General features: G+C 39.6%; 1 protein-coding gene across 1 annotated transcript; it reads right to left on the reverse strand.

Annotated features, from left to right (window-relative positions):
• Positions 1-1,306: 1,306 nt before the first annotated feature.
• Positions 1,307-11,529, reverse strand: LOC139722112 (noelin-2-like). Its single transcript, XM_071633431.1, has 10 exons — positions 11,428-11,529; positions 9,956-10,165; positions 8,920-9,119; positions 8,584-8,635; positions 7,520-7,694; positions 6,431-6,563; positions 4,852-5,019; positions 4,016-4,173; positions 3,200-3,348; positions 1,307-1,882 (listed from the first exon to the last, which is right to left on the reverse strand). Exons 1-10 carry the CDS (start codon positions 11,506-11,508, stop codon positions 1,640-1,642), a joined length of 1,569 nt encoding a protein of 522 aa, XP_071489532.1. The 5' UTR covers positions 11,509-11,529; the 3' UTR covers positions 1,307-1,639.

The raw sequence follows: 11,529 nt of genomic DNA on the forward strand, positions 1-11,529 counted from the left end.
TTTGTAAACTCCTCATTTTACAGTCACCAATACTTTAATCATGAATTCTTGAACACTCGCCACAAAGAAGCAGAAGTGTGTGGCGCTGTGTATTTAATTATAATTTCGTCAAATGAGATACTGGCAGATATTTACCTAGTGTGACATAAAAAATGTAATATAGAATATCATTAAATGAAAGTAAGATATCATTCAGAGGGGTGAAGGTTCAGGTGTGAGCTTCTTCCATTTTGTCCCCCTCTACAAATGGAATTTATTCCACATATTTGTTACTAATTTTTCTTCACATAACTTGGATAAGTACTGATATGTTTAATAAAAAGACATTGGAATGCACCTTCCCCTCGACTCAGCATAACTTGCATGTTCCCTCGCCATGTCTTTTGTTAGTCACATTAATATCACAGAAACTTGTCCGGGTAGTATCACAAAAGCCATGATTATGGAAGGTACATCCCCGGGGTACATCAAACGCAATTAACGGTACGTTGCGAACATTTTGATACTTCAACATGGCAAACACTGCATTGTTGCGCGCCAAAAGTAAACGTAATGTAATCATGAGACTGATATCACGTGCAACTTGCCATCAACATAAGGTAAAATGGTACAGACAATACTAACTTCATTTATCCAATGGCGTTTGTCAAACGGATGTTGCTGCGTCTAGAGGAATTAGGGAGACCATTCTCTATTAAAACGCCGTGAAACGCTGCCACTGGATTTGTGGAAATAATTTACAAATTACAGCTATTTACAAGAGGATATATAGATAGATTGGATTATACTGGATGACATAAACAGCGCCATAATCTCTGCATTGCATATTCAGTGTACTCCCGTTATAACAAACACGGTTATAACGAAATTCCGGTTACAACGAAGTAAAAAATCAGGCCGCAACATTATCCACTCAATGTTTTTTTTTTCCCTTGTTTATTTGTTTGGTTATAACGAAATTCGATATAACGAAAGAGAACAGCCGGTCCCGACGACTTCGTTATAACGGGAGTCTACTGTCTTGCATTTATGGGGGCGCTGTGGCATAGCGGATGAGATTCCCGACTCCCGATCGGAGGACCCGAGTTCGATTTCCGCCCAGTGCTTACGTCCTTTGACAAGATATTTTTGCCCACCATGTCCCTCTCGACCCAAGTGTATAAATGGATACCTAGTAACGCCAGGGTCATGATATATTTTTATTATCGGTCGCTTTTACTTTGGGGATTTTATCCAAAACAATTTTGTTTTTGTTTTTTCCTCTGATGAAGTATAACCTTCTAGAGGCTAATGAATCTGCCTATCATCGTATGCTGGAAACTGATTTTTTAAATATCTTTTTTTATGTATGAATATTATGTACATGACTGCTCAAGACATTCTGACTACATATATATCAAAAAGTGATATTTCGTCGGCGAGTAATGAGTATTCTAACATCCTCGCGAAATCAGGAATATCAGTCTATGATAATAAATGTACGTATACAATCGACATAAAGCTATTCAGTAGCCCTAATAGTAGTCGAACATCAGCCATTGAAAATGGTATTCTGCGTTAGACTTCAGTTTACATTTCGTACATAAACTTCGCCAAGATGCATGACATTTCGGTGTTTTTGTAGTTAGTGCTTTTTTTCTTAGTGCAATACGTCACGGAAAAGGGGTGTGGTAGGCCTATATGGCATTGTGGGGTGACTCTCACTTCGTGTGTCCACAGAGTCAAAGGTCAAGTCGTAGACAACCTGATGTCCATTATCCCATCCGTACAGTTTCTGGTCATGTGGGTTGTAGTCCAGTGACATCATTTCACTGAAGCGGTTGTCGAAGGGTACTTGAAGCTCTCTGGACACCGCTGTCTTCGTGTCGTAGACAAAATTGACCTTACGAAGAAAACAAAATTAGAACACATCATCAAACGTAAGCGTTTGGTGTACACACACACGCACACCATTATGCGGAGTAAATGAAAGACAGATAGGCCGTCATAGACCGAACATTATAAACAGTGCACTCCCGTTATAACATACACGGTTACAACGGAATTCTTGTTACAACGAAGTAGCAATTCGGGTCCCAAAATTATCATCTATATACTCAACTGCTCGGCTATAACGAAATTATGATGTAACGAAAGAAAACTGCCAATCCCGAGGACTTCGTTATAGCGGGAGTCGCTTGTAGCTATTGGGTGTGACAAAGAAAGAAAAAATATAGAAAGGGTGGAGGGGGAGAGAGTGAAGGCAAGTGGTCGACCTCTCACAATTTAACCCTATAGTAACTGGGCTATTTGAGACCAAGTTTTTACTGGGGGGGGGGGGGTCAATTTGACCCCCCTTCAGATCTCAGCCGCCAATCGCGTGATCGCCGCAACGAAATTTTGCTTGAACATAGAACTGGATTTCAACTACAAGATTACATGGTCATATCAAAGAAAAAAAATTGATTTTCTATTTTTAGAAAATTAATTATGCAGATTTACGCATGAAATCATATTTTCACCTATAACTCCATTAAAAAGACTGAATGATTGCTAAATTTTTGTGTAAGAGTTCCTCAAGACACATTGAACAATTTTCTTGTTAAAAAAATAGCACAATAAAAATCAGTTACTTTTGTTTTTTATTGTTTTGTTAATTTCTTATGTATTTCATTGTTTGTTGACCTTTTGTTTTGTATTGTTTTTTGGCAAAAATTTGTTGCAGGCACTTTTTCAAGCTTATCTACATTAAAATTGATTAATTTCAATGATTAAAAGTTGAAATAATCTAATTATATCAATTTAGCCAAAAAACACAATTTGCATTGGATTTGCACACGATATCATGAATTTGAGCCATTTTCGGGTTGACATGCATACGCAAAGCATTACGTAACTTCAGAACGGTGTACCCGGACATCGCAAATTTGGTCTCAAATCTTTGCGCGTTGCTGAATCGCGGCGCGAAATGGTGGGGGGGGGGGTCAAATTGACCCCCCCCCCCCCCCCCCCGTTAGAATAGGGTTAAGTATCTCATTGAACTCTGACTTACTATTAGTACGTGACCTGAATTAGTGACCTTCTCACTTTCTCGAACTGTTCCAAAGAAGACAAGACGACAAATTTCAATTATCGATTATAGTATTGCCTCCTCGTTGCACGTGTATGTTTCAGTAGATTTATTGCTGTTGTTGCTGTGGCCCGTAGTTTTAATACTTACCGAGGCGTCGTTGCTGAAATGATTGTTGACGCAGTAGAGCTTGGCACAAATCATGAAACAGTTCCCCGCCGTGAATTTGGAGAAGGACGCCATCTTCGTCGCAGTAATATCCAGCGTCTGCGGGTCAAGTTCACCCACCGCAATGCGATCTGACAAAGTGTGACGATTAAAGAAAAACATTATCAGTGCATTGCTCCAATCAATGATGAAGATACGAATACGTTGAATTCGTTTCTATCTTTTCTTCCTCACTTTATAGCATTTTGACATTTTTCATTTCGTGTCGATAAAAGAGATCGCTTGTCAGTGCGTCCTGCCATTTTCGCAGAAACATACAAATTTATAGAAAATTAGATATATTTTTACCTCTTTATCACACTGTGTAACAAAAGAGCACTTGACTTACCTCTTTCAGAACGCATGGAGAGTAATATTAACCTTAACATATGCCAGTAATATGTCGATGAAAAGTGCACTTTTCCACGAAAAAAAAAGAATTGTTATGGAATTCTCCTTATATTTTCTTTATATTGTTGCCATAATGACGTCATGAAGTGTAGAAGTCTTCTTGTCGAGCAATTTGACGGCACCGAAGCTTTAAAAGATTCATAACTGTTGGCTCGATTGTCTGATTTTCTCAATCTCCCACTGATGTGTTCTATTAATTTTGCTGCTTTCATTCAATTCACATTATATTTGGACTTCAGTTTCATAAATTGGAACTTTGAAAAGTATCTGTAATTTGCATAAACTACCGCCCTGAAACACCTCTCGGTCTTTCCTGCAGTGATTAATGGCGATAAAACTAAGACGTACCTCCGTTTGATGACGGTGTGTAGATGACCCAGAGACCGTACTCGTCGACAGCCAGATCGATGTCGGTGTACCCCATGGACGCGTAGGCCCCGTCATTGTCTACCAGAGCGTCGGGTATCTCTCTCGCGGCGACCACGGCGTTGCTGTCCGCCTGGTACCTAGCCATTGGACGGACGTGATTATGCGTTTTCAGTTTCGTTTATTCATTCCAATAAAAAATCCGTGGTTACAAAACACACAAAACAATAATCAATCGAAAATTGACATAATACAGACAAACAAGGTTCAAGCTTACATATAAGTTTGCCAAAAATCAAAAATTCATGGAAATGAAAAAGAGAACTAGAGAAAGGCCTTGCGGCCTTGTATGAAATAAGTTCCCTCAGGTATGTACGAGTACTAGATTATGGAGGCACATAGAGTGTTTTACAGTTTCGAGACAAGAACAGAACAAAAACAACAAAAACATATAGATGTAACAGTCATATGAAAATGTGTAGAAAAAATATATGGTTCAGTATCTGTCAAGAAAGTACTTTTTGAGAGATTTTTTGAACATCTTTGAATATTTTTGACAGCGTATATCACTTGACAAAGTTTTAATGGAAAGTTTCGAAAAACTTCACTAAAAATGACGATATAGCGAGAATACTTCCAGTCACAATAGCTTAAACCATCATTAACAATAATATACTTTGTTCTTGAATGACGGATAATAGTGTTGTTGGGGTTTTTTTAAGAAAAGAAGAGAGAGAAATATGGGGTCCTATGGTGGAGATCAGTATACAACAGGTCAAAATATCGAGCGAGGGGAACCGTCTTGATGGGAAACTTACCTGATCACTCGATTGCTGCCTTTTTCGTGGTAGTAGAGCGAACCGTTATAAGCTACCATTCCCGGCCCCTGGGAAGGGCTGCCCGTTGGGAGAATGAAGCGACTCTCGTAATTCGTGCCACGGGTAAAATCCGCCACGTTTGAGAAACGATCTACCTGGTACGTGAACCTGAAAACAGTAGAACGACATTGTCAGACGAAAGACAACTGACCTGGCACCATCAATACATTATACATAAGTATCTACCAGCGCGTATAGTGTGACTTCTACAGAGTTATATTTGAGTGAAGCTATATTAGTGCAGTCATCTTTGCGATTTGAGGAGTGAGGAGTTGGTTGAGAGTCTCACTCAGTTTTATTCCCTCATTCAAATCAAATCTGTTTTCAAGACGATTTGTCACTTGAGTGTGTGTATATGTGCATTTATGTGTGTGTGTGTGTGTGTGTGTGTGTTTGCTTATAATTCATGTAAATTGCACCATGTGGCAAGTTTTGATAATTTGACAGGACATGTTTCTGCATTTGTCATGAGTTGCAGAAAATGTAAAATCGAGTATTAAATGGAAACATGACCCCGACTTTTGACTTTGCATCATTTTTGATATATTATTTACTGGGACCCCCTACCTTCTATGATATGGATACTAATTCATTAAGTGACTACAAGCATAACGCGTACAACAGCTGCAGGCCCGGCTGAGACCCTGCATGGTCACACACAAGCGAAGACCGGTCGCCGACTATTCAACGACCACCGGGCCATCACTGGTAGGCAGTTAGCTGTCAGAGGGCGTACACATGATAGATTATTATGAAGTCGGCAAATGGCCCCAGCCAGAGTTCTGCGACCGGTTAGCTAACAAATGACTAGATGTTTTCGATGCTGCATCGAAAACCAAAGCCAAACTGGTCGGCTGAAAGTGTTCTGGTCTTTAAGTAGTCGTGAAAATGTCGGCAACTGATCGCTGACTGGTCGTCAACCTCTTTAGGACTGGTCTTCAGTGATTTCTGTCCTTTGGCAATGTTTGGCTTGAAGATTTTTGGTCGCCATCCAATTGCCAACAAATTGCCGACCCATTAAAAACTGACTGCCGATCGATTAACGACTAACTGCCGATCATTTGCCAAGGGGTCGTCAACCAGATTATAAGAATGTTCTAGAGTTTACGAGTCCACGTGTCGCGTCCACGTGTCAAGTTCTGCATCAAAAAAGTGATGCAGTCAACATTAATGTACTAGTACTTTGTCCTGACTTCAAAAAGCGATCCCTACAATATACCTAAGGGACTAAGAGAGTGTCAACGAATAGTAAGGGCAAGGGTATGGGGCAGGGAATGACAGCGACGACAGCCTTATTCACATGATCAAGCAATCTGTACTTCTGAGGCTGAGGGAGAGAGAGGTGTAGAGCAACTTGAATATTGTTGCCAAGCGCTAAACGAACATCAGCAACCAATCGGCGACCAATTTGTTTTGGTCTCAGTCACCGACCAGTTGCAGACCATTTGCAAACCAATCTGCGAGCAGATTTTTCTTCCTGTGAACAAAATTGCGAACATTTATTGCGAGGGGGTCTCACCTAGAGTTGCGGAATGGTGCGTACCACACCTTCTCGTAGTCCAGGACCGGGTCCCGGAACCAGGCCCCGGATCTTGTCCCTCGACCCCGGACAGTGAAGGGCTCTGACACTTGGACCAGGTCTCCGCAGCTGTCTGAAATCAGTAAAAAAACATGTACAGTACTCAATAGTGTGTAACAAAGCGACGGGTCCAACGAATAATCCCATTGATTCCTATGCAATAAACGCGTCTACTACACTTATGAAGCCCTAGCTACATACAATATTACTAATGATGGCAATGATGATGTTTAGAGTGATAGAATAGATGTCGATGATATCAACGACATTGACAGTGACAACTGCTCATGCTCTGCTCAACTATTTAATTATCGTTGTTGTATTTCAAGGAATTCTGTAGATTAACATTTCCAGTGGCAACATCAAGAAACTTCTTCATTATTGGCTGTTTTTAATGACAGAAATTATCTTTTTTTTTTATAAGATAGGCCTGATAATTTTTGACGGGTACGAAATGTTCAAATTATATGGCACAAACATTTTGCTGGTTAATCCAGTGAATCAGCCAGTATACAACGGCTCAAAGACTTCATGGCTCATTCTTGATTGTGAATTCGAAAAATAATATACAGTATATGACGATGATATGCACTCAATCATAAACACTTTTTACTCAAATCAGACTACAAAGACATTGATATATTCAATATGATAAAATTATCTACTTTTTCTCCATCTACCTACTACACCCATTTTGTCTTACCTATCTATCTCTTTATCTACCTATTGTCAGTCGACCAGTTCTATCTATCCATCCTTTGTCTTTACATATATTCCTCCTGCGGGGGGGGGGGGGGGGTATTCCATGAAGCGTTTTGTCAGAATTTTTGTTTGACAGACTGTTACAAGCTGCTGAAATCCTTGCATCTGATTAGCTGAGAGCAAATTTGTCAGAAAAAATATCCGACCAAAACGATTCATGAAATGCCCCTCCCCCGAGACATCTCTCTTTTCTTTTTGTTTGTTGTTTTGTTTTGTTGTGGGTTTTTGTTTTGTTTTGTTTTGTTTTGTTTATTATTTCTTTCTTACCTTGTGAAGCAGATGAAGCCCAGGGCTGGAACAAACGGTCACGTTGGTCCTCCGTGTAGGCCTGCTCACATTTGGCCAACTTTGCCTTGAGGTTTTCAAGCTGGTGGCGAAGAATACGAACTTCGTTCGGATTCGACAACTTTAGGTCTTGGATGATCTTTGTGAGATTCGCGACCTGTGCATGGCAAAAAAAAAAGAAGGAAAAAAAAAGAGAGAGAAAAAAAAAAGAAAAGGACTGAATGAAGGAAAACTGACAATCGGGTAAGAGAGACAATCGGATTGACAATCATCTCATATTCCTGGCTTCAGACAACGCGAGTATGCTAGAAAACGTTTTAGTAAAGTGTGTGGAATAAAAAGAGCGGTGTTTCTTCTAGTTACGCTATATATCGGATGTCTTTCCTGTAACCACGTAGGTACGCGCACGTGAACAAGCGAACTCTCGCACAAACGGAGATATAAACAGACAAACACAAACACAAAGACCACTATACGCGTCCTTTGCCGAAAGCACAAAGAAGATGAGAAAATATCTGCTCTTGCCAATTCAGGGACACTAAATCAGCTGTTTGTTTTGTTGTATCGAGGCGTTTATCTTTCTTTCAAAGGGGAGGTTTCTTACATTACAGACTATTCGCAGTTGTCTGTGATGTTCAACTATCAAACATGCTCTATGTAGTGCCTAGAAGAAGAAAATAATATGGGACCTTTGGACCTTCTGAACATAATTATCCCCATGAGCAGCCAACAGCAGCCTATGTCACATCCCTCTCAATGATCAGCATGAGTGGTTGCTGTAGAATAACGTAAATCACAATCGTGGCACAAATGCGTTTCCTAAACAGTGCGTTGTTAAGGGGCTTAAATTGCCTCTTCGTTAATCCAGAGGCTGAAGGATGTAATGGACTCTAAAGCATGCAAAAGTAGAATGCAATGTATAAGGTACTCTATTATGACTATTGTAAGTCTCTTGTGTCAGAAGTGAGTTTGTAATTTTGCCACCAGAACGTCTTTGTTCAAAAGTACAAATTTATTAATCCCATTTCAACTTGAAAAAGACTAACCTCTTCTTGAAGCTCCTGCACCTCTGGGACATCTTGCACGGCTGATCCGATCCTACATTAAACAGCAAATCAAGGGTTCAAGAGTTAAAATCAAGCATACAGAAACAGAGAACACATTTATTAGTTATGACCTGTACATCTCGCAACATCGCTTTTCTCTGGTCCTGTGTAATGGTTCAGTGTCAGAGGTAAACATTTCAGGGGTGAAAAAATGGGATAAGAAATAAAAAAAAATAAAAATAAAAGGCTAGAGACTCAGATCATACTCGAGGGTCAGAAACTCCACGTCTCTGCCTGGCTTTTCAGAAGAGTAATCCACAAGGGGACGGAACTTACTGCTCGAGGCTGGACGACATCTCCTTCAATTCTCGGTGGATAACCTCCACCTCGGATACAGAGATGACGATGGTGCCATCAAGCACGCCCTCTAGAGTTTCCTGCGTCGTATTCAGCGAGGAACCGACGCTCTCGAGTTCGATGTGGAGTTCGACCACGGTCTGGTTGTACTCGGAGAGCTGCTGTCGAAGTATCGCGATCTGGGTTGGTGTGAGATATGAAAACAGGAAGCACTCGAATATGTACGCATGGTTGCATCGGGGAAACCTTGGACTGCGCATATTACAAACATTCCCAAAGTAAGTCTACTTTAGGCCTATTCTTAGCCATCTTCACTCTATCGCAATGAAAATTAAATCTGCACAACTGCGTATACCATTTGTGATATAACTAGCAATGAATGCATCTAGATTATGATACACAATATGTAAATGATACAGCCCTTGATGTGATTCGTTGTAGCTTATTGTACTTTCCCCACCCCGACATCTAAAAAATGCTATAGTCCGACAAACGTGAAACAAAACAAACAAAATCTCTCTCCAATCATCATCATAATAAAAAAAAAATAAACATCTTGACAAATTAATCGTTCGTATGATACTATTACTAATTCACTGAAAATTTATCCCCTTAGCTGCAGAAGAATAAGAAATGATTGGCGAAAAACGTTTCTCAAAACGCGTTTTGCTATCCACAGAAACGACAATCGAAAACCATGTAGGCCCTATTTCATAAGATTAATGTAATAAATTTGAAAATGACAAGTTTGGGAATGGCTAAGATTACTTTGCATTCATTTATGGGTGTGGACTTATATCTACTTTGATCGAAATATGGCACTCAAACTAATTCGATGGCATATTTTGATATCATGGTATTTAGAAGGCGGCTGTCAGTGTTTTTGGAGCTGGGATGAAGAGTTAGTGACTAGATTACACCTCTGTTTACCACAATAACTACCGGTCCATAGGTTTACTTGTGGGACTTGTGCTCATTTCACTCATGGGTATAGAAAGGGTTAGAAGAGACTCACCTCGACTTCTGCTTTCTCGAGTCTCCTCAAGAACTGTGGTTCAACGTAATCTGTGCAGGTAACCAGACTCGGCCATTCGGCACGGCATGTGCATTGGTCATTGGTGGTTTCTCCGGTCGTCGCTTCGGCAGTCGCTCGGGTGAGTTCGGGAGATACGGAGTGGTAAGCTTCGGTATACCCTGCGTGAGTTATACCCAAATCTCCTTTCTGCTGAAACAAAGGTGAAACAAAAGCTCCCTTTTATGATTTTGTTTTATTCGAATTATCACAGTGTCCGTGTGACTGTCTTTAGGTGTACATTTGTATTATATACATCTTATAGTGTATATGACATTGTGTGTGTTTGTATGTAGCTTGACATTTTCAGAATAACAGAGACACAGTTACAGCGTAAGCATGGTAAGTGGTAGCTCAGTTTGAAATATAGGGAGATCTCAAACGAAGATTCCTCCGTTATACATTGCAGCATTTCTACCCTGAACTAGAATTAAGGTAAAGGGGGCACTGTGGCATAGTGGATAAGACTCTCGACTCCCGATCGGAGGACCCGAGTTAGAGTCCCGCTCGCATCAGCGCTTACGTCCTTGGACAAGATGTTTTTACCCACAATGTCCCTCTCGACCCATGTGTATAAATGGGTACCAGGCAAAGCTAGGGCAATAAAAATGGCAGGGCCCTCTGGTAGAGCAGTGACAACACTGAAGAGGCCACCCTGGATAAATAAGACCTTATCATTATTATTATTGTTGTTATTATTATTACTATTGTTATTATCATTATTATAATTCTTATCATTATTATCATTATCATTAATATCATTATCATTGTTATTATAATCATTATAATAATAATAATTATTATTATTATAATTATTGTTATTGTTATTATTATCATTATTATTATTATCAAGTAGCAGTAGCCAGAAGAAACATTTACTATGCAAAAAAAAATTTGCAGTAACATAATATGCAGAGAATAGATTTTATCTATGCCCGTTTTAGGTCTGTCTGTCCGTATGATTAACATGAACGTGGCTCGGATAGGAAAACGTATATCATCTTATATTCTCAAGCATGATAGAGAAAATATGTTGGTCTTTTAAGAAAATGGAGAGCATACAGACCATACGTGTGTTGTCCCTGGTCATCAGCAAAGACAAAAAAAAAATGATAATCAGACATATTTCGATTACTCTATAGTTCGATGAAAATAACATCACCTTAAGAAACTACTCAGACGCAATATAAAATAAGACTATGATGACATTATGATTACATATTATACATACAGCATTCCAGCGACATAGATATTCGTAAAATTTATTTTATATAATTACTTTGTGTTCCTTTCGTTCAGAGCATTGCTTTCAGTTGAGTGCGGCTTAATAGGGACGTAATCCATAGAGATTATCAAAGTAATTAGATGACATTTTAACGTTCACCTCAAATCTTTGAAAACTTCAAATGTCTTACCAATGCCCGTAGGCGTGTAGCGGAGATCGACAAGAAAATTGAGAATCGCAGCAGCAGTAGAAATACTGACGATGTTTCCATGGTGGTGTATACTGTTTGAAC

Source organism: Diadema antillarum, unplaced genomic scaffold, assembly GCF_040938485.1.
Source record: "Diadema antillarum isolate AM-2024a unplaced genomic scaffold, OU_Dant_1.0 scf00000157, whole genome shotgun sequence".
In the NCBI taxonomy this organism is placed as follows: Eukaryota; Metazoa; Echinodermata; class Echinoidea; order Diadematoida; family Diadematidae; genus Diadema; species Diadema antillarum.